Source organism: Hippocampus guttulatus, chromosome 5, assembly GCF_054856545.1.
Source record: "Hippocampus guttulatus isolate MCC_2025c chromosome 5, RoL_Hgut_1.0, whole genome shotgun sequence".
Taxonomy (NCBI): domain Eukaryota; kingdom Metazoa; phylum Chordata; class Actinopteri; order Syngnathiformes; family Syngnathidae; genus Hippocampus; species Hippocampus guttulatus.
This window is the reverse complement of record NC_141265.1, coordinates 371,824-395,026: the sequence shown is the minus strand read 5'-3', so window position 1 is coordinate 395,026 and position 23,203 is coordinate 371,824. Positions and strand designations below refer to the sequence as shown.

At 50.2% G+C, this 23,203-nt stretch overlaps 1 protein-coding gene across 3 annotated transcripts; it reads right to left on the bottom strand.

Moving 5' to 3' along the window:
- Positions 1–1,755: 1,755 nt before the first annotated feature.
- LOC147204467 (metal transporter CNNM4-like) lies at positions 1,756–20,709 on the bottom strand. Of its 3 annotated transcripts, none has more exons than XR_015101042.1 (8): positions 20,122–20,708; positions 18,228–19,074; positions 10,997–11,350; positions 10,731–10,900; positions 9,024–9,120; positions 6,232–6,410; positions 3,901–5,464; positions 1,756–3,816 (listed from the first exon to the last, which is right to left on the bottom strand). XR_015101042.1 is itself a non-coding variant. In XM_086112482.1 (8 exons), exons 1-8 carry the CDS (start codon positions 20,707–20,709, stop codon positions 5,240–5,242), a joined length of 2,385 nt encoding a protein of 794 aa, XP_085968608.1. In that variant the 3' UTR covers positions 1,756–5,239. The 3 variants fall into 3 exon arrangements, 2 of the variants coding, with proteins under 2 accessions (XP_085968608.1, XP_085968607.1); XM_086112482.1 differs by having other exon boundaries at positions 1,756–5,464; positions 10,997–11,131; positions 11,207–11,350; positions 20,122–20,709; XM_086112481.1 differs by having other exon boundaries at positions 1,756–5,464.
- Positions 20,710–23,203: the final 2,494 nt, after the last annotated feature.

Here is a 23,203-nt window from a genome sequence, read left to right as displayed (position 1 = left end):
GAGTATGAGGGCACGCGCCGAATAAAGAACCGCGACATAAAAAAGAAAAAAAACCCTCAAACTTTTTGTTCAAAAATAGGAGGAGGCAGAACCACGTCTGTCGAATCACGCAGACAACGTCAAAGAAGAATCGACTTCTTTTTCTACGACGAGTGTCAGTGACTAGAAATGACCGACTGTCATTTTTCCAAGAGGATAAAGACTATATGCCTGTGAGAATTAGGATTTCATGCGTCCGAATGTGTTGCTCCATCTTTTGCGTTCCCTGCTTCTCAAAGCGCAACTATTGATGTGAACACATCAATACTGCTTTGCATGGTTTCAGCACTAAGCGAAGCAAACGTTGGATACATTATTGAGAATTTGTTTTTTTAAAAGAAAGAATCAAATCACATGTTAAAGTGATGTCCTTTGGGGATATTAAAGTGGTATGTTTGCATTGATAAAAAGTGTCGAGATCCAGTTTGCTTTCATTCAAGTCGGCAAGAGCGACTTTGACAGTGAGCGCCTGATGGGGGGGGGGGGGGGGGGTTGTTCCGGCCAGACCACTCCCACCCAGGGGTGGCGACAGGACGAGGAAGTGAAAGGACTTGTTTTCTTTTGAGATTCCGTGGCTGTTACACGAGTTGGGAATTTTGTGGGGTCAAACCAGTCTTGCGTGCAAATGACAAAAAGGCTGATGATGAAAGAGCCTCAAGTGCGTTCAAAGCCACGCACACATGGGTGCCTGCCGTGAGATCCAAAAGCTCTGTGACGCTTGCATCATGAGCTATTGTGCGTCCAAACTTGAATCATGTCGACACCTTCGCTCGTCTTTAGCTTTGGCGCAATTGTCAAATACCGAAAAATAAATGACCCCGAAAGGGGCAATTGAAACCACTGGGAGGGGAGGGGCATATAGCACCGCACACTTCCTCACCGGCCGTATGGCAAAAATGCCATTCTACTTAACAAATGTCCGTTTTTTTTTTTTTTTTTTTTGTTCCATTGAACTCATGTGCGGAAGGGCCCGTTAAAAATGTTGGATTGCGCAAACGCATTTCGAAATGATCCACCGCTCAACTACAAATGAGCTGAAGCACAAAAATAGATGCCCACAGTTTAAAATACATTAATTAATTAATACTAATAATACACTCGGGTCCAAAATAATAGGATGATTTCAGAGGTCCTCGTTCACTTCAGATATTTTGTTTTGTTAACTTTTGAGTTTGGGCAACGTTTGCGATTGGGCTTGCCGTGGCAATTTAGATTGGATTCGCTCATGGTTGAAATTCATTCTTGATGTTAGTAGGCGATGTCTGCCATCTAGTGGTGAACATTGTCATTACAATTTAAAACTGCTCGGCTACAGTAAGTTTGAAAGGGTTTTTTTTTTCTAGTTGAAAAGTCATCATTTCCAGAAATAAAGTAGTCTCTCCGCCAACTTTTTTATATCCCTATTTTTCTGGGGGAAAAAACCCCCACATTCTTCACTAGTTTTATTTTTCAAGAACAAAAGAGCTAATTATTAGCTCATTCAGTACCAGCCATTTTCAGACCTGTTTAACAAAGAAACATTGACTTTCAGTCTTGGAAAAAAAAGCTCGGAAAAAAGAAAACCTTAGTACATGGGATTGAATGTGTGAAGTCTGAAAAGACATATAAATATGTCTTTGGGAGTGAATGAGTTAAGGTTTGATAAACTTCTTTTTCACTCATAATAATGACTATTTTTATGCAAGCTACAAAATAAGAGAGCAAAGATCGCTGATGTAGAGAAATAGATCTCAGGTTTATTCACAACATCCATCATGAAAACTCATTCGGACAGAAATTATAAAACACTATTTACAAGTTTTTTTTTGTCATTTGGAATTTTAAGGTCGCGGCGAGAACCCGAGTCGTCGTTTTTTTTCCCCTCGGTTCATTCCCTCCGCCGCTCGCTCCCAGATCCGTGTGGGAAAACGACACAACGGCGATCACCTACAGTGTTTTGAGGTACCGAAAACAACAAAGTGAACTGACGGACAGGCACGCGGAATAAACTGAAACCCCGGTTTGATTCAAAGCATTCGGGGTTGATTGAATGAGCGATTGCGTGCATGCGTCCCCGAAAATACAAAACAAAAGAAGACTTCCCGAGATACGTTGAAGGCAACCAAATGAAGAGTATGACTCAAAGCAGTTTCATTTTGAACAGTCCTTATTGCGACATGAGAAAAAAAAAAATTCGAAAACTGTTGGCATTTTTTGGGTGGCAGGGGAAATACTGCTTTCCTTCTTAAAGTGCATCCATGAATAAACACACACACAAATAGAGATTTTCATTTTCTCAAAACGCCATTATGAGGAACAAACTGTGACACCCCCCGCCAAAAGGTATTTTAGATATAGTTGTTCCCCCTAAACCCAAAATAGAGTTAAGTGACACTTAGGGAGGTAATACCAGTTCATGAATAAACTGGGATGCGTGTGTGTGTGTGTATTTGTCTTATATACAGGAGACGAGTCTTGCTAGCATACAGTCAAATGTCTGCTTCTTTTTCAGCTCCGATACATATTTGCATCTATTTAAACAGACATATACACGTGTCTGTGTGTGTGTGTGCGTATCAATCTAGCAAGCCATCTATCTAGCTAGCTAGCTAGCATCTATCCATATCCATCTATCGTGAGCTAGCAAGTTCTCTATCCAGCTATCAAGCTAGCTAGCTACACACACACACACACACACAAAACTTAGAATATGGAGGGAAAGTTCTTCTATTCCAAGAATTTGTTTCTTTTGCTGTCTTTCTGCCAGAGTCATCAAATCGGAAACACACGAAGGCTTGAAATATTTCACTTTGAGTGTGGTGCACGAATACAACATCCAAGTTTGACTTTCTCCAACAAATTCTTGAAACAAAGGTACTTTCTCTCCGCCCATGTACACCACAGCCGACAACGTCGACACCCGCCCACGGAGAGTTGGTGTTGCGCTCGACAAATTGCAGCAGGAGATCATGTCAAATGTTTCCATGGCAACCCCAAACGGGCATGTCACAGAGGTAGGGGTGCGGGGGGGGGGGGGGGCAGTTTGAGGGTGTCCCCTCAAACTCTTTGGCATGTATCCGCATAGGACCAGCGAGGTGAACGCACTAGCGGTCCCCAACAGGCAGGCGCTAGCCATGTGGATTTGGGGAAGAGGCACCCCCCCAAAACCCAAACTCAAGAAATTCTTCCATGGCCAGTGAGAATAAAGTCAGAATATTGCGAACAGCGTATGAAAACTAAGCCTGCCCTTTTCAAAAGAACGCAAGGTCAAATTTCAATCGGTCGACATCAAAGGGTTGAATTTTGACAGAAATCACATCGATGTCATTTGGCAAGAACGGATCACTTTTTCAGCGTACGTGTCGGTTGCGGGTCCGCCTCACGGCGCGGGGGTCGCGCGTTTGATTTGCGGGCCCCGGCCTTCCTGCGTGGCTTTTCCCCCCGGGTGCTGCGCTTTCCTCCCGCGTTCCAAAAACGTGCGCGGCGGGTTGAGCGAACGCTCGAAATTGTCCCGAGGGGGCGATTGTGAGCGCCAATGGTCGTTTGTCTCCGCGTGCCCCGTGATTGGCTGAAACGTGGCCAAATTTGACAAGCTAGCACAATCGGAAGAACAGGCTGACGTTCCGTGAGAAGTCGGAGCGGTTCAATGGTCGTCTCCTTTCTTCTTCTTGTCATCTTCCAACTCGATTCTCACATTTTCCTCCCATTTTGGAGCCGATATAAGCGCTCTTGCCTTCCCTCGGTCGTTTTCCGTCCGGCCTCCAGAAGCGAAGGTACCCTTGGTCACACGCTCTCACACTTAGACCAAAACAAAAAGAAAAAAAACATTCACAGTCAACTGCCACGATGCCCTGCGAGCACACCTAACAACGTGAAGTTCACCTGCCAATCAAGAAAAAAGTCGAGCAGCGGCCTTCTCCTGCCGGCAAAGCTATCATTGGGATGAGCATCGTTTTCATAAATTACAGCTGAAAACTAACAAACAGAAGCCCAAATGTTGCATAAAAAAGAAGAGTGCGTGTTCCTTCAAGAGGCTCACTTGATATTTCCAAAAAAAAGGAAAACTGGGAGTGCGAACGGTGCTCCACGTTTCCCCGTGGATGATGAAAGCAGACATAAGCGGTCCGAGCGCAAAAACCACCGCAATGACTGAGGCGCAACAATGAAATGACATTCCGGCACACGGAGAAACAATTCACCGCGGAGGACGATTGGGGCCACCAGGGAATTTTGGAATTTAAAAAAAAAAAAAAAAAAGACGACAAAAGGTGCGCGTTTTTCAGGACGAGTTGGATGACGGCAAAAGTGTAAACTTTTGCAACCGAAGGGGTCACCAAACAAATGCTCCTGGAATGAGGATCAAGTCACAAATTCCATGAAAACAAAGAGGACGTTATTCATTTTTCAAATTTGGATCAAATCTTCATACTGTGACACAAAAAAGTTGAAATTTCATGCAAATTCTTGTTAGCAAAAGTCCGACCGGTGCAAATTCAAATAAAAAAAAAAAGATTTACAACTTTGATGATTTAATGACTCAAAAAATGTCCTCGGAGACGAGAGGAAAAAAAAGTTTTGATTTTGTCAGAAGGAAGCATCGTTTGACGCAAATTTTTTCAAACCCCACATTTAGTTTCCCCATCTGTAAAATCTTGTGAATGTATTGCCCGTAAAATACAACCGGATGATTTTTAGTGTTTATTATTTTTGTTGCATGCCAATTTTCCCGATGACTAATTTTATTGCCGGCACATATCCTCCGCGATGTGCCGTGGAACAGAAACGCAAAACTTGGCCGATTTTCGGTTTTCGTGGCAAGCTCAGTGCCGACGGCACTTTTTCGCCTTTGAATTCTTTGGCTTGTTTTGGTCAGTGTGGCCCCAATCCTTCTCGGTACAAAATCAATTCGGTTCTCTTCAAGCGAAATTCCCCTCGATTTGGTTCCTGTGAGACACACACACGCACGCACACACACGCACACACCCCCACCGGCCCACGGAAACGCTACATTCATCATCGCACTGATTGTCGCCTGCACGCGGCGGTACGTCCACCACCCAAACAATGGAATAATGCTTGATTTGGATTATTATTAATTTTTGGGATGGGGGGGGGGGGGGCGTTGCGACGCGAGTCTCCCTGAGTCTTTTCGGCAGCGGCGTGCAAGCATGCGGGGGTCAAAATAAGAAGGAGTGTGAGGGGGTGGGGGGGGGGGGGGGGGTTAGATACTGTTGTCCAGCTGTCCACGGTGGTTGAGAAGCAGCACGGTGGTCTCGTCGGGCCCGTTCTCCGTGGGCCCCGCGGGGTCCAGCTCGCCCAGGGTGACGTCGGAGGCGTCGGCCTCGGGCGTCGTCAGCGTGGCCGACTGGTGGAGGCTCACGGGCGACTGAGGCGTGCTGTCCAGGCGCGACGCCATCAGACCGTTCTGGTACTGCGAGCGTGTGATCTGGATCGCAATTTGAATGCCGTGTCATCGGGAATCAGACCAGACTGGATTTCATTCTATAAAACTATATTTTTTCAGTTTTACTTGTTTGGTTCCCTATGAAAAGCTTAATCTGGAACCGTTCCACGGGAGTATTCTTGCCTCGTTCGTTTGCATGCATTGCGGCTCCGCGCGCGCTCCAGTAGCCGTTGTTTTGAAGGTCGTTCATAGCTATAAAATCCATGCTATCTAACCGCTATCAAGGACATCAGCATAAGTGCACACTTGTTGTCCCGCAAATACTGCTACCGCTCACTTTCAAATGGCGCAATGATTTTCTGCACCAACTGTTCCAGTCTCGTCTTCTACCACCGCTCACTTTAGCCGCGCTTGATACTCGGCACGTTGTCTCGCGGCCGTCATTGGGTGGCACCAACGCACGGCGCTACGCTTACACGGCGGAATGTCCTTCCGCACTTATTTGTCACGTCCTTGTTTATGATGAGACGAGTGCAGCCTGTACTACTGGAGACAAATTCCTTGTGCGTTCTACATACTTGGCCAATAAAGATGATTGTGAGTCCGCTATGATAGTATTTGCTTGAAGCGAGTGTTTATGTAACGCCTTTTCGGATTTGTAACATGTTTGAGATCTTTTTTTTTGTTTTTGGAGCTCAGAGCTTCAAAACCAAGATGGCGATGTCACGCCCCAGCGCATTCGTCGCAAAAGAAAGCTTCCTCTTTCCCTTCTCTCTGCGGCCGGTCTCCCTCTCCCCTCGGGCACGTACCTTGACGAACTGCAGGTCGCCGAGGGCCCGCACGTAGAAATCCGGCGTGTAGACGGTGCTGCAGTTGAGCTGACTGCCGAGCTGAACGGCGCTGCCGCCCAACAGCGACTCGGCCCGGTCGGCGCCGCTCAGCGACGACGTGCGGTTCAGGCCGCCGAGGTGCGACGGCGAGCGGAACTCTGCCGAGGCACAGGGCGCACGTGCGTTAGTCACGGATGCCCTAGGCAGCGCAGGTGGGACCGAGTTACATGTGCGCGCGTCATAAGCGCAAGTGGGACACCGACAAATTCAACTTGCGAGTCAAGGAAACTTGAATAAGCCTTCGGCTTCAAGTTGCAAGCAAGTCATAAGTTACTGTGTGTCAGAATTTGAAGAAAAAAATAATAATTCAAGCGAGTGACCGCTATCGGCCGCCTTCGCAACACTCGATACCTTGAAATATGACCGGCCCGGACGAGTTAGGCTTTCAAACCTAAGGAGTCGGGTTTTAGCCAGGCAAGTCCCAAGTCCGACAAGCAGTCCGTCTCGGCTCAAGTGATGACCCCTTTGCAGAAGAAAATGCAAACCCCCCCCCCCCAAAACAAAACCTCGTGATGTGTGAGACAACCGTGAAGCGCAAGACGCACAAGGGCTGTCTGTGGTGCAAATGCTGCCAAAATGGTGCTCGTGCAACGCAACGCCGGCTTGACCACACCGACTGGCGCGCACGTATGGCTGGAGACACACACACACACATTTCCAAGCTACACAGACCAAGTTAACAACTTTACATCCAAAGAAAGCTACGAACTACACGGATTGGACAACGGATTTGATGGAGTGTTTTTTTTTCCATGTTTCAAACAGCCTCGTCCATTGGTTTCCCAAGAGCGAAGCCAAAAGGCAAACTTTCCCAACAGCCGTGACATTAGTCACGCGAACACTCATCCCTGAATTCAGCTTATGAATTTTCAAAGGATGGCCCGGGGGGGTGGGGTGGAAGAAAATTCCTTTGGGTTTTTTCCACCTCGCCTCGAACACAAGTCCACACGCGCGCTTTCATGACGAAGCGCCGCCCGGCGCATGACGCCAAAAGTGGGTCACGAGCCGATTGCCGGGCAGCGTGAGCCGTCCGGCAGGGGGCCTCAGTGAGTCCGACACACGGCAACTTCAACCATAGATTGTTGTTGGGCTTTTTCCGCGGGGCGGGGGGTCTCGTGTGTTTTTAGTGAGCAGCTAAATTAGGCTAAGGCTGGACTGTTAGCATTGTGAGTTAGTGGTTAGCTGCTGATGAGGTAGATGTGAACTTTTTAACATCCAGTAGGAAATTTGAAGGGCAAGTAAAATTGCCATCAAGAGGGTTTATTATGAATGATTTGAAATTCACCGTGAGGAAATAATGCATTTTGCCTGACTTTTTTTCATGATCATAACTATTGGCGGGGCCGGCGCGTGAACAACCAAACCCAGGGAGAATTGGGGCCCTTAGAATTGATGTTGATTATTTCAAAACAACTGGAACTTCAAACACGAATTCACATCAATACATCTCCATCATATTTTGTCAGGAAAACCCACCCAAAAATGAATGAATCGCGTGACATGGACCTCAAATTCATAAAAACGTCCAATGTAAAAACTATTTGGAATTTTGATTCAAAGTTCCTCAGGTGGCACATTAAAGGTTCCAAGTTTTGTTTCCAAATCATTTGAACTTTTTGGAATCCTCACGAAACGCTTCCGACTGGATGTTGAGTGCTCATCAAGTGACCTTTGAGAGAGTTAATGGGCTACATTGTTGAATACTCTCTGGATGAAAATGCACTCCCACCTGGAATCACAGGGGCAAAAAACAACAAAAAACACTCGGCCACCGTCGTGCTCTTGAAAAGCACAGAGTCTTCCTGTGGAATTTTACGCGAGGTGCTGCTAGTAGCCACGCGCTTTGCCATTAAAAAAAATGAATAAAATTTAAAGCGGCTTCGCTGAAACTTTTTCCAGCAGCGTGGCTTTTTTATTTTGGTTGATTTCAACTTCCAGCTTCTGTCAAGAAGGAGTGAAGACAGACTGCTAAGTTAGCGGCAAAAGCTCGCTGCAACCATGTATTGATTTCTTTTACACGTAAATGGTTCACCCAAGCTTCGTTCGTTCGGTTTTTCTTCCTCGGTAGAACTCTGACCGCTCTTATCAAGATCAGGACTTGGATTCGGATCCGGTGCAAGACAAGAAAGAGCAGTGAGTGATGATGTAGACCGCTACGTTAGCCGCTCATGCTACTTTCTCAAGTACTTTCTAGGCTACGCGATAGAGAGCCAGTCCTCTAAGGACCCGACGATGGTAAAGCCCCCGCCCTCCCCTCGGTGTTAAAGAGACCCCGACATGCCGGAGGTTACCTGGCAACCGAGCCAAGAGTGAAAACCTCTTAAAGGAGGGATGGCGGGGACGGGGGACCGCCGCTGAGAGGAGAAAAGTACAAAGGGTGACCGGGGCGAGGACAAAAGGTGTGACGCCAATACACCGGCAGACAAACAAGGTGAGCACGTGCAAAACAAAGCCACAAAAAAAAAATAAAATAAAGCCCGAGCAATTTGTGTTGGGATATGGGAGCACGTCTCAGACTTTGCGAACTGGAGACCCCTCTGTACCCGAATCTGAGCAGAACGTTCGCCATTTGATTTTTTTTTTAAATAATTCGGCAAATTCCAGAGCTGATACTTGGACGAGCTCCGACTTGGGAGTTGGTACAACGTGAGGCAAAGAAGAGTTGTGGCTTGGGGGTTGGGAGCGGGGGTCTTGCGTCTCGTGTGACTCACCCAGCATGGGAGCGCTAAGAGCCATGATGCCGTAGTAGGAGAAGGGTCCCGTCTCAAACTTCATGTTCTCATTGCCGGCCTCCACCTCCACTCGGCCCTGACGGAGACAAAAAGATCCATGCTTCATTACATTCACTGGGGAGTCACTTGCTTCATGATTTGTTTTGCTTCCGATTTGAAATATCGTTTCCGACAGGATATGGTATACGTGAACTGATTTGAAATCTCACAAGTCGATAGATCGACTATTTTATTTGAACACAAATACAAACCAAGGAGATATAGATATCTAGATAGATATACTGTAATTAAAAGAACCCGTCGTGAAATGTGTTTCGTTTTAAAAGACGTGCCTCCATGGACCAATGAATCTGCCTCAATGAGGCTTGAGCCGGTCCAAAAAAAAAGATCAAAAAGTGAGACATGGGTTTGATGATGCTGATGATTTGTTGTTTCTTGGAATGAGTTCAACCGGCGCAGTTTGTGTTTTGGGTGACATTATCCAACGCTTTTCGGGGCGGGCGCCATATTTGCGCCGGACAGTAGTTTGGCTTTGCACTTTCATCAATGTCTTGTCTGTCTCGAATCAATATCTATATTTATAGATAGATAGATGTGGCGAAGTTCCTGATGTCTTTTGGACCAAAAAAAAAAAAAAGCATTGTGCCAGTGACTGTGTTGTAGTCACAGTTTGGCCATTAGGGGTCATTGGAGCCTGAGCTACAGTCTGCAAAACATTTTCAGTTGTACATATGTAGCATCTGTCTCAGATGAGCACGTTCTCTTTTTTTTGGGGGGGGGGGGGTGCTGATTAGTTGTTGATGATAGAGGCTAAGGAGGCCTCTGGCTTGTTTGTCTGCACAGTCCAGCCCAACAGGTCGGCTGGAATGTGTGACATGCAGCAGCAACAAGAGGACACTTAATCCGCGCACGGCATCACGACATCCACGACAGCTGGACACCATCATGGACACGTGGCACCTAAGTGGCGCACGGACTGCTACAGATGGTGTGTCTGCCAAATATCGGAATTGTCATTTTAAAAAAAAAACAGCGGCCGGGCCCTAGCATAGCCCATTAACTCATTCACTCCCAAAGACGTTTTTATACGTCTTTTCAGACTTGGTCCAGAATTGGCTGGTAGTGAATGAGTTAAATATGGTGTCAGTATATGCACTGTACACTTTTGGACTTGGAAATGTTCTGGCTGGTGACTGCACCTCTCCCAATTTGATATGATCATCACTGCCACGCCATCCATCAGGGAATGTCTGAACCCTCATCTGACAAAGTTGAATTTTTTTTGGGCCGGGGGGCATCCCATAAGGTCGCGCATCACCCGCTACGCCGAGCCTCAACGGCACGCAGAGCCCCAACTTTTTTTTCTTCCTGTGCGTGTGTGTGGCCAAGGTTAAAAAAAACACTCTTTGAAAAAGGAGAAACAGTAATGGAAAAAAAAGAGGGTCAATTAGCAGTTTCAGCTGACGGTCCCAGCAAGGCAATGAATGACAAGTGGGCTTTTACACTTTGGAAGGGGGGAAAAAAAAACAAAGGTCGCCAAACTTCATAAAACACAAGACATACAGTATACAGTATAAGACTCTGCCGTATGTCTTCTCTGAGGCCCGCCGGCCATTGAATATCACGTCGACTTGGTCTGTGAGCAGCGCACAAAAGCCTCCATTTGATGAGAACATTTTGTTTTACCTGCAGGATGAGGATGAAGTAGTCCACAGATTTCCCCCTCTGGTAGACGTAGTGGTGCGGCGAGCACTTGTCGCTCTCATTGAACTTGATCTCCTGGATGACGTCGGGGTGGCGCAGGATTCGCAACAGCACCTTCTCGGTTAACTGAGCCGGGCTGAACAGGGTCACCTCTGCGCCCGCACGCACACCCCCCCCCGTTTTTCATCTTTGCATTCAGCCATGAATTGCGTGTGTATATTGATGATGATGATTGGGATGTCTCCCACCTGTAGCCAGGAAGCGGTGGGCTGCCAGCAGCAGCTGAGGCGAGATCTTCACCTTGGACTCGCGCTCGTGCTTGAAGGCAGAGAAGTCCCTCTTGTTTTTGTTGGGCGCCACCTTCTTCCTGGTGCGGTTGTCAGCTGAGCAAAGCAAACCGAGAGCACAAAGTGAGGCGGCGGTCAAAGCCTCGCGCACGACGGCAATCGCCGACTCACTGTACTGATCCGACTCGTCCAGAATCTCCGATTTGATGATCTCCTCGATGACGTCCTCCAGCGTGACCAGGCCCAGCACCTCGTAGAAGGGGTCGCCCTCGCCCTCGTTGTTCACCTTCTGCACGATGGCCAGGTGGGACTTGCCTAACGCGGGCAGGCAAAAAGACACGTTTTGGGGTCAACGCGATACGTTCTTTGGCTTCGCCGGCGTCCGTTCGAGCGGGGCCGCCCGGCCGCGTGCTACGCTTGGCGCCCGTCACCGAAAGGTCGCGCCGGCTCTGCCTTTCGCGTTTGCATTCGGCCACAAAGTCCCTCGCTGAGAAGGCGGAGCCTCTAAATTGAGAGTTCCGCGAGCGCCTCGGCTGAGGTCTTTGCTCTTCAACTGAATTATTCACGTGCGATGAAGAACTCGCACGGAAGAAGCACGCGCTCTGGACGGCGGCCATCCATCCATCCATCGACCATCTGATTGGGGTTCCTTCCCGCCACGTGATCGGCGACTAACGAGAAGCCACGTGACGCGGTCGCGCGCGCGAGCCGCTTTTACCTACGGACTTTGACCGAGGCCTACGTGAAAACGAAAGAATTATTGACCGGCCCGCGCACGCCCCACCCGCTCAGACCTTCGCGACATCATGAGCCGAAAGATTAAGGACGAATCTCCTTGGCTAAGTTCACAGCGGCAGGCTTGTGAAAGACAGCGAGAAATCCGAGTCACTTTGAACGCATCGATGTTGACCGGCGCCGCGCATTCGCGTCGTCGGTTGCCTGCCGAGCGAAGACGGAGACCGCTCCGTTCGCTTGTGGCGCGAAGGTGCCGTCGCGGCCTCGCCAAGTCTTTGCGGGTCGCTGTCGAGGCGCAAAATCGACACCGTGTGTCAGGCATGAGGAACTCGCTGGGTGCGTGTGTGGGTGGCTTGAGTCAATATTTCAAAAGCCAGCGGAGCCCGGGGAACAAAAATCCCCCCCCGGAATGCCTAGAGAGACTCACTTGAGCTTCCAGTGACACAGAGGGACAGACGGACAAAGACGTTCTCAGAGAACAGGTTGCGCGCGTGTGTCGGCCGAGTCCGCAAATCCAGACCCAAAGTCCAAATGACCCTCCTGCCTCTGAGGCAGCCGGCTTCTGCGCCGGCCGGCCTCACTTTCTGACAGCAAGCGCCCAAGGTTTGTCGGCAAACAATAGATACTGGGCCTACCCGAAACAAACGCGTGTACGTGCACGCCTGTCAGTCCCGTACAGCATTTGGCAAAGTGACGCTCAAGTAGAGCTCTCGCCGGCGATGCGATTGACTCATCAAAGAAAATTGTCATTTCGCATTCAAGTTTATTCCATCCAAAAGCATTTTTTCCTTCCCAATGATTGAGGTCTTGTATTATTTTTAAAAAATGGGTCAAGAATGAGCAAGCAATGTCGCACGCGAGAGAGACTGACGTGCGGGGTGTTCCAAAATGTCTAGGGCACATTTTGACATTGAATATCTCGGAAACGATGAAGGATCTAAAAATGCATCTGGTAAATTCGGAAAGCTTGTCATCTCAATTTTGACATGGAATGTTCAAAGACGTTCAACGTGAGCGCCATCGGTCACACGACGCGCATCAAGCCAAACGCGTTGCGACGGCTTCCGTTATTCGCGCCTTCAGCTTCAAGCGCGAGCGGCCGTCCGTTCTGAATCGACCGCGCCATCTCACCGCGGACTTCCTCTCGGGTGGCTCCTTTCCCAATTTTCCGACAAACGCACGTTGAACAACAACAACAGTCCGTGATTTCGTTTTTTGCAGATTCAAGCACACAAAAGGCCTTTTCTGGTTGAATGAACGCCATCAACGGCTTTGAAAAGAAACCAAAAAAAAAATCAATCGCCTTCGCAAAAACTTTGCGTCATTCGCTTGAAAACGGCACCACTTTTATCTGACTGCCATTCGTGGTTAAGGAGATGTGGGGACTTCAAAGACTTTTGGGACACCCTGTACACTTTGCCTTTTGGAAAGGGATTCAGTTGGTGGTTTGGTCCAGGCAAAGCAGATGTTTGCAAAGGTCCGACGCGCCAGAAGCGGCCCGCTTTGGTGGAGGACCACAGAAAGCAATGACTCGTCCCCGTCGAGAGGGCGCGGACAACTTCAAGTTCAGCCGTGACTGTAAATGATTACTCCATGAGTAAAATCACGGCCGGTTAATCGATGACTTGCGACAGCGCTCCTCTCAAGGGAGTGCGCTTATTTGTCAGGATAAGGAGGTGAACACGTCGCACGTGCGCACAGCAAAAGGCCGTGAGCGATTCCAAGCCCCCAAAACGGTTTCCAACTGTCCTCGTTGCAAGTACCCCCCGCCCCCAAAAAAAAACATTCGACCTACCAGGCGACTATGCGGTTGTCTGTCCACACATACGCGAGTGGAGCTAACGTGTCCCGACTCGTCCCAGGCTCACTTTCACGCCGTGTTCACCTCCCCACCTAACCGGGGGCCACACGAAAGCCGCGTCGACGACGAAAGCCGCGCGCCCGAGACCCGGATTCTCGCGCCGCGCCGCTAGCTTAGCGCCAGGCTAACGTGCAGCCCGCCCGACATGACGCGCCCGTTTTGCGCTCTTCACGTGAGCTTCCACTTGCCCATCGTCTAGGAAATGCGATCAACTGAACTGCTCGGGTTCGTCCCGAGCACCCTTTCCGACGTCACCGTTTGACGGTTGACGGTTCCTGCTCTATGGTTATCATCACCCAGCAGCCTCATTGCACAAGGAAAAGGGAGGTGCGGCTTTCCGGGCGTCCTTTTGAGCGGCGACGCGGGCAGACTTTGTGGATTTCACGTCTGTCCCTTTTCCACCAAAGGCCAACGGGCAGTCGAGCCCGCGGACGCATTCCCGCCCGCCCCGACGGTCGGCGCGCACAAGAGTGACACGCCCGCTTGGGCTCGAGTTTCAGGTGTGCCCGGATGATGTCATCGGCCGCCATTTGGCTCACGCGAAGGGAAGAAAAAGACTCCTTCGTTTTCAAGCGTTTTGGGACCGACACGGAGGCGAGCGCCGGCGTGTTGGTGTCAAGGTGCGCAGGGGGCAGAGGACAAGCTGTCAGGGGGCTTGACAAAGCGAGCGGCTTGGGAAATGATTGAAGAAAAGACCAACAAAGGGCCCCGCCAAAGACACACACACGCACGCACGCACACTCGAGCGGTGTTATTTGAACAAAGACGACGCGGGCGCCCAAACCGGCTCCCGTGGCCCAAGCAAACCGTCACCCAGTGAAGCAACAAATTCAAATCAAGGGACAGAAATTCAAACATTCTTTTGTTTTCAATCCGTTTCATCACCGAGCGACAGATTCACTGACGATTCAAATAAGCCTTATTTGAAATCCCTTTTTGGGCGAAACGCTTTCATTGCTCACAATGCTTCTGATTTCTTTCATCGATTTTTTTTTTTGGTGTACAGATCCACGAACGCCACTTCGACCTATTTGTTGAATGTCATGTTTCATTTTGTACTTCCCGTCATTGTCATTTCTTGCATGCAAAGAGAGTCTGATCGCTTGGCGGCATGCTTTGAAATACGTATTCCGTGACCCGAGGCATTTTGAAAAGCATTCCGCTTGCAGTTTTTCACGCAAGTGCATTTTTCGGACGTCGAGCGGCCAGACGACGACGGACTCTTTGAATTTGCCTTCAGACAATGCGACGGTAGCGGGGAAAGGCCGTTTTCACGCCTGCCCCGACGACCGGGGCGGCGCAACGCGGCCAAAGAAAAAATGAAAAATAGCCCAATGGCGCCGAAAGGCCGACGCGGAAGTGGACGCCCGGACCCGAATCGGACGCAAAGCCGAACGCGCACGGCCACCCGATTGACCGGGCGTCATCTTGTGGAATTTCAAGGCGTTCGTTCGCTCACAACGAGGGACGCGCGTGAAATCTCGCCACCCGGTCGCCCGCTTTTGCAATTTGGCGCAGCCCGGTCCGTTGATCGAAGCCCTCCTACGGGGTCAATGGGGGGGGGAGGGGGGGGGGGAGAATTGGCAAAGACGCGTGCGCCTCCGCTTCTCGACATGTTTTGGACGTGCGCGGGAGCTCGGAACAAAAAGTCAAGCCGCCGAGGGAGTTGGCGTGTCGGCCTGTTGACTCACCGGCAGCCTTCTTTGCGGACGATTTCACAACGACGCCCGCCGGCTTTCGGGCGCTTGAATAACCGCCGCAAGCCGCTTCTGGACTTCCATGACACCTTTCAACTTTTTTCCCTTTCGGCCCTGCGAAACAGCCCCCCCGCACCCCCATCTGAGATTGGTTTTCTTTCCCTATTCATGTTTTTTTCGGGTAGAAGCGGATGGCAGCAAGCGACCAACTTGTCTACAGTTACGTTTGTTTGTTTGTTTTGTTTTACTGCGGCGAGTGTGGGGGGGGGGGGGCGCTTATTTCCCCCAATACCAAACAAGCTTTGAAACTCTGCCCAAAAGTTGTTGGTTTTTTTCGCCCATCGTGTCAACTTATCCAAATTGCTGTGTTCTGTGACATCGTAAGCGGCAAAGCGACCGCGTGACAGCATAGACGCTCGGCTTTCACCTGAACAAAACAAGAAGATAAAAGGAATTTTGATTTGAGCGTTTTCCGTTTTTCACGTCCATATTCGGAGGTTATGACCTTCAAGGCGGCGGTAGCGGCGCTCGGACTTTTGCGCCTCCCGCCGCGACTTCCTGCCGACGGCATTAAATTTTCATCACGGCTCACGGCGGGGTGTCGCCATCTCAGAAAGGTCACCCGGCAGTTCCCAACTCCTGCGCGCGGGACGCCGTCGCCGCGGCAACGGACGCCCGGCAGCGGCACGCGGAACTTGAGATTCCGGCGGGGAGGCCGCTCGCCCCGCCCGTCGATCGCCCGGCCGACGTTCTTCCCACAGAGCGGAGAGAATATCGGACCGTCTGCGCTGCCGGCTCTTTGTCATCGATACACATGTGTACGTATGTATTTGGGGGGGGGGGGGGGCGGGGTCAATAAAAGAAATAGGGAAAAAGAAAAGCATTTCAAAAAGCATGATTGTGACCAAGAACCTGCGCGAGTCCAAATTGTGCTTTTGAGCCACTGGAATCCAGTCAAGGCAATTCAGTCGTCGCTCGTGTTTCAGCTTCAAAGAACAACTTCAACTCCCAACTCAAGGCGCCACTGGAACTCGTTTGTGTGTTTGTAGTCGATCGCTCCCGCCGCGCCAGAGCGAGATGCACCGCCGAGCTTTCTGTTGGCCCGCCGCCACTTTGCACTCCACAACAACAACAGCAGCAGCAGCAGCAGCAGCAGCAAGCAAGCGGGGTGACTGACACACGGCAGGAAGAGACTCCTCTGAGCCTCGGGGGAACCCCCACCCCCCCCCACACACACACACACACCACTTTTAATGAAGACCCGAGCCAAGATGTCCGACAGGGAAGCCAAAGCGGAAGTGCACGTGTGTGAACGGAGAAGTCAAAGAAGGAAGCGTCGCTACAAGTGGAGAACAAGCCTTGATTTGTTTGTTCGTGGGCGTGTGGACGGTCTCCCGGAGAGAGAAACTTTTCGGTCCATTTCTCCCGCATCGCGACTTGGGTATTTATTTTGGGGATGCCTTTTTACCGATGACGGCGCAAATTGAAAATAACGAAAGTAGAGAGAGAAAAAGCGAGCCACATTTGAGATTTTGATTGATTGATGATGAAAAAAAGAAAAGAAAGGGAGACGGCAGCGATACGGTGGAACGAGAAAGGGCACGCGTGAGCCGCAACTGATTCGGGGAAACACAATTTATCCCATCTTTGGCCCCATTTATCGAACCCCCCCCACACAGACACAGGTCAGGCCTATTTTTTCAGTTGTTCGCATGAGCAAATTTTGCCCCGTCGGTTCACAACATTCTTGCATGCCAAGTCAGGATTTTTTTTTTTCTGATCTCAGAACGAGCACTGCATAGATTTCAAAATGATTTGGTGGGATGAATTTTTTTGTTCGTTGGATACATTTGACAGGCTGCACTTAAGTACATTTCAATCTGTCAGTTTTTCCACTTGGACTTATGTACATGAGTACCGGTCGAGACGACTTTTCTCTCTGTGAGGGGGCGGGGGGGGGGGGGGGTAACCAAAATATTGGTACTTTGAGGGGAGCGGGAGTAGTTTTGCCACATCTGTCCCCGACTAACGGGTAAAATGAAAATGACAAAAGTTCAAAGGAAGCTCTGTTTCTGGCCCTCATACGAGTAAAGCAACAGCGCATTGCCTCAAAGGGTTGTTCCAGAGGCATGCGAGCGACTCCGAATCTTGGGTTTTAATCCACGTGGGGCCATGTGAGAATACGCACATCAGACGCGTCACGAAGGACAAACGCATCTTCGGGTCACAAGCAACACTTGTGCGCAAAACGTGGCCCAAAAGTGACACCCAAAACTTGACGGCAAACTTGGCTTTCCCCGAGCAGCGACGGGCAGCAGCGGCAGCGGGTAACGTTAGCAGTGAGTCGTCAACGCCGCCTCGCGAGACCTCAGATCAGCGGCGGTGGAAGAATTACCATTCCTTTTTTCGTGAAAACCAAAAGAAGACTAGAAAGTGCGAAGTGGCGCCGACATTTGCAGCAGAATGAATCCAAAGCATCTCGCGACACCTGGCTTCAGCAAACGTCTTTCCCCGATCGCAAAGCGGGACGACCAAGACGGCCGGAGGAAAATAGGACTCGCTCCCCATCTAGCGCGGAAGTAGCCGTCAATCAACCAACCGCGAGCCACAAAGACCACCGGGTGCCGTGGAGATGGCTAACGACAGCGGGCGCGAGCACGGACGACGGCCGCGTCGAAACGGCGGCGTTTTCGGCCGCGCGAGCGGACCGCACGCGCTTTCCAAATTCCGGAGCGACATTTGGCAGGCCGCGGCCTCGGAGAGCTTCCAAAGCTCGATCCGTCGGGCAGGCTCGGCGTGAATTTGGAGAGCGCGGGCGGCCCTTCGCGGGAGCCGGCCGGCGAATTTGGACACGGGCAACGTTTGACCTTCTCCCGCCGGCCCCCGGCGCGCCACCGACCTTTTTTGAACTCCTCCAGCATGGAATCCAGCTTGGTGTCATGGAAGACAAAGTGCACCGGGTGGTTGTAGAACTTGGTGATGGACTTGAGCGTGGTGCAGTCGTCCGGGTCGACGAAGGCCAGGTCCTTGACGAAGAGCACGTCCACGATGTTGGAGCGCTCGCCCTCGTAGACGGGGATGCGGGTGTAGCCGCTCTCCATGATCTCGGACATGGTGTTGAAGTCCAGCACGGCGTCGCTGTGGATCATGAAGCAGTTGTCCAGCGGCGTCATCACGTCCTCCACCGTCTTGGTGCGCAGCTCCAGCGCCCCCTGGATCATGTTGAGCTCCTCCTTCACCAGGTCGTTGTAGGGCTCCGTCACCTTCAGCATCTCCACCAGCTTCTCGCGGTTGTACACCGTGCCGATCTCCTGGCCCAGCACGCAGTCCAGGATCTTGCTGATGGGCCACGACAGCGGGAAGGTGAGCAGCATGAAGAGCTTGGTGACCAGGATGGTGTTGGCGCCCACCGCCAGGCCGTGGCGCGAGCACAGCGCCTGGGGCACGATCTCGCCGAAGATCACGATGCCCACCGTGGAGGCCACCACCGCCCCCACGCCGGACTTGGTCAGGTCGTCCAGCAGGATGGTGAGAGTGGTGTTGACCAGAACGTTGCCCAGGAGGAGCGAGCACAGCAGGTAGTTGCCCTTGCGGCGGATGGGCTCGATCTTGCGGGCGTACTTCTTCTCCTTTTCCGTGCCGCAGCTCTGCACGATGCGCAGCTCCATGGGGTCCAGGGCCATCAGGCCCAGGTTCAGCCCGCTGAACATCCCCGACAGGACCAGCAGGAAGGAGATGAGGATCACCTGCGAGGGGCCAAATGGCAGCCGTCAACAACTCCTCCGCTGGACTTTGACGCTTTTTCCGGGGATCGGGAGGACCGCCTTTTTGGGCTTCCTCGCCCTACGTTCGAGACAAAGTCCCGATCTCGACCGACTCGGTCGAGATCGGCCTCAAGTGCGCTACGACCTTCGTAGGTGAACCGTTCTGGAAGCTTTTCAATCTGTTTCAGCAGTTCTCGCCTCATCATTGTCCACACAGATAGAAGCTTTCCCCACGGTTGCTGTCATTTGCCAAGTTAGTATTTTCTTACATTGTTTCGCTCAAACGGGATTGATCGGTACCTCAGCCTTGATTATTCCGTTAGAATTTAGCTTGCAGAAAAGTATTTGGTTTGTTTTTTTTCCTCTCGCCGAACTAGGAACGTTTTCAATCTCAAGACTTATTTCGACACTCTCGCAAGGGGTTAAAGCAGAGCAAAAATGGCGGCAGTCTCTTGCCCCGCCTCGCCCCCCCGACCTATGGAATTTGGCCTGTTTTGCTGCCACTTCTTCACCTCCCCACTCCTCTCATACGTGGAGAGCAGGCTTGGCTCTTGCTGCGAGGAGTCGGCGTCGGCCCGACCGGGACAGGTCCCGAGGAGGTCAACCTACAGCACTTTGTTTCATTCTCTTGTACAACGCAACATTCTACCGTGTCCTCTCATACGATAAATGTTGGCCGCTCGTGAGGGTGACTCCTTCCCAAGGTTTCTTTTTTGTTGGCCCTTCTCCTCCTCCTCCTCCTCCTAAATGGGTTTTCTCAGAGTTTTCGATTGGGTGGTTGCGGGGTCTGGGCCAGCGGGAGTTCCTTTTTGTAATGAAGGGTTTGGGCATACAAATAAAGTTGACTTAAGAGTGAGCTCCTTTTGTTCTTCATTGTGCCAAATCAAAACTCGTATATGATTGAGAGTTAAAAAAAAAAAAAGAAGAATTGGCACTTTTTGCTTCAGTACATTTCAGAGTTTGGCCTTTTTACTTTTGTTTGTTTGTTTGTTTTTCTATAGCTCGACGAGTAGCTATTCCGTGACTCACCTGAAGCCACACGGGGAGCAGGGACTTCTTCACCTCCACCACCCGCATCCGGCCGTCCCGCTCGTCCAGCAGGGACCACGCGTCGGGGGGGTCCAGGGGGTCTCGCACGCACAGGGCGAACACCTTGACCACCTCGCTCTTGCGGAGCTGCTTGACGGTGACGCTGGCCAGCCCGGAGGTGTTGTGGTTACTCACGTTCATGGTGCCCTTCACGACCAGGTCCTTGCTGTGCTCCGGGCACGTCCGGTTGAAGGCCACCTCCACGGCGCCGTGGGCATCGTCCTCCGCCTCGCTGGAGTAGAGCTCCGTGAAGCGGACGAGCGCGGAGCTGTTGGGGAACAAGTGGAGCCCGTAGAACCGGACCAGGATGTCGCTGCCCTCGGTCACTTGGATCACGCCGCGCTCGGTGGTCCCGGCCGGCATGTCGCTGCGCTCGAGCCGCATGCCGAGGATCCGCGTGCTGGCCCGCGGCTCGGCCAGCGCCGCCTCGGCCCGGACGCCGGCCGCAAGTTGGGTAAAGAGCAGTAAAGTCCGCAGAAAGCCGCGTCCGCTCGACGCCGTCGCCATGTTTGTTTCGCTCACTGTCATTTGTGTCGGAGGCGGGAGGGGCAGCGGGAGGGGGATAAGACGTCACACCGTTCGTTTGGCTCATTTACATTCCCGGAAACCGGCCAATAGACTGCTCGAACGTCATCGCGGCAATCTCGACCGAACCGCCCCCCGGTGAAATTTTTGTTTTCAGAATCAGAATCAGAATCATCTTTATTGGCCAAGTATGTAGAACACACAAGGAATTCGTCTCCGGTATAACACGCTGCATTAGTATCATCATAAACAAGGACATGACAAATCGAATAATAAAAATAGAAATAAACCGATTTGACTCCCTGCCTCCGCCTACGTCGCGTCATTTCACTTTCTGCGTAAAATACATTACCGTAAACATTTACATTTAAATGTTTTACATTAATGATTTGTCTGAAGTGTTTTTCTACAATTTTTTTGCGCTTATGAAGATCTTTGGGCGTTTTTACCCTTTCCGTTTTTCCCATGAATGCCACTGCTAAAACCTACACCCGATACTGTACTGTTTTCTCATAAGTACAGTACCCACACTCTATTGATCCAATAAAATAGTGAATGAAAGGACAGTTACAAAGAAAAATCATCTTTACATTTCCGTCCCTTAACGGCCAGCACTGTTTAACTTCCTCAGTTAAATACAGTTCCATAAATTGCATTTTCATGTTTTAAATTCAAGGGTATGCCGTTCAATCACCACACGAGATCATCCTTCTCATTGTCAACAGACTTTCAGTGATTTCCAAGGTCTTTTTTTTTCAAAGTATATATTTTCCATAAAACTCACTGCACAAACCTTTTCAGACTGAATGGTGTTTTCTGTTCAATAAACCAAAATATGGTCAGGGAACAAAATGAGGTGACGTCTGCCCGAAATGAATCCAATACAATAGCTTTATGAAAGACAAGTATAAACTAAAATAATCGTCATTTGATTGACGTCGCCCAGTCAATTTCATAACCCCAAAACTCAAACGCCAGAATTCGCAGATCGCAAAACGGAAGTCGAGTGAAGCCCGAATATCAGGATTAGGTTACAGCGCCGTCTTTTGGTCAAATGACACACTACGTTTCCATCACGGTGCCTTTTTTTACAGAGGTCTCCATCAGATAGATCTGAATGGAAATTCACATTCTACCTCTCATTGCGAGGAGCTGCTGTCGGCCACAACTTGAGAAGAGCCGCTCACACGCAAACTGATCGGCCAAACCGTCACTCGCTTAGCCATGCGCCCCGTTAAGGCGCACAACCGAGGCACCAAAGCTATAGAAACCGTCAAGACGCCAGTTTACTTTTTTGCGTTCTCTTGCAGTAATTTGATCTAAACTACAGTGTTATTGTTCGTCATTACATTCACATAATCACAAGTTGTGGGAGGCGTTTTGGGAGGGCCGGAACCCTTGTGTGGCATTTCAATTCCTTTCAAGTAAATGTAATATTTGAGTCGACTGAGTTACCACTGCCCGGCAATTTCATTCTCTCTCTCTCTCTTACTTCTGGAAAACAAACGCCGCACAGCGGTTGCCGCAAAAAGGAAACCAGCAATCGTCAATATGGGGCAAATTACAGGTGTGAGGGCGTCCAAATCTTTTCCCAACAGCCCTGCACTTGTACAGTAACGCAAATACAAGCGCAACCACGGTGCTCAAAGAGCACCACTCTGACAGTGTCATTCGATAGACAGCTGCACTATAATCCGTGAGAAACGGGTTGCCCTTTCTATTTGTAGACAATAGAACCTCAACACCGACCCGCCCCCGTCCACGATTCCCCTCCTGACCACTAGATGGCACCTTGTTATCGTGGTTTTCAAGTTTTATGTGTCTCACGATGCTATTGTAGAAACCTGCCGGCTGAAAACTAGCATTTATGCTAAGTCCGGTGAATTTACACGGTTTATTCTTGTGTTGATTGATGTGCGCTGTCCCAACGAAACAAATAAACAAATACAGGAATAAATAGATAGAAATAAAACGTTGCGATGTCGAAAGAGAGGACGTGGAGCTCACCGACCGACTTCAACGTGAGTTCACTCGACAATGGCGACCCAATGGAGACACACACCGAGAATTTACAAGATGATAAACATTTCGATCTTTATTTGTCATTACATTCATTTTGTGAACTTCATGTAAGACAACGTGATTATTTGTACCGACTGCCTGAATATGTGTGCTGTTATCTCCCCGCACAAAGTTATTTACTTTGTGTTACTTTGAAAATAAGTATTCGTTTATTCCTATCAATTCCGGAAATTATGAAGGAGGTTTGCTGGTGATCAAAATGTGTTTGCTTTCAGGTCGGAACTGGGACAATCCGAATTCCCGCCTTCCTTGATTGCAGCATCATCATCATCATCACCGATGAGTGGAAGACTCGCGAGATTTGTCGGCCTCGCGCGACGATTCGGTCCAACTACCCCGCTGAACTTTTTTGGTGGGCTGGCCAAGAGGCGGTTGTTGGAATGGAGGCAAGCGACAAGAGCGGAAACGGAGGAGG

Excerpts from the sequence above, each read along its gene's own strand:
- LOC147204467 (XM_086112481.1), bottom strand. The coding sequence starts at position 20,688 with ATGGCGACGGCGTCGAGCGGACGCGGCTTTCTGCGGACTTTACTGCTC. Across the intron at positions 11,351-18,227 it reads GCTGGAGGAGTTCAAAAAAG|GCAAGTCCCACCTGGCCATC; the intron begins GTCGGTGGCGCG and ends TGCCCGCGTTAG. Across the intron at positions 6,411-9,023 it reads TCTTAGCGCTCCCATGCTGG|AGTTCCGCTCGCCGTCGCAC; the intron begins GTGAGTCACACG and ends GTGCCTCGGCAG.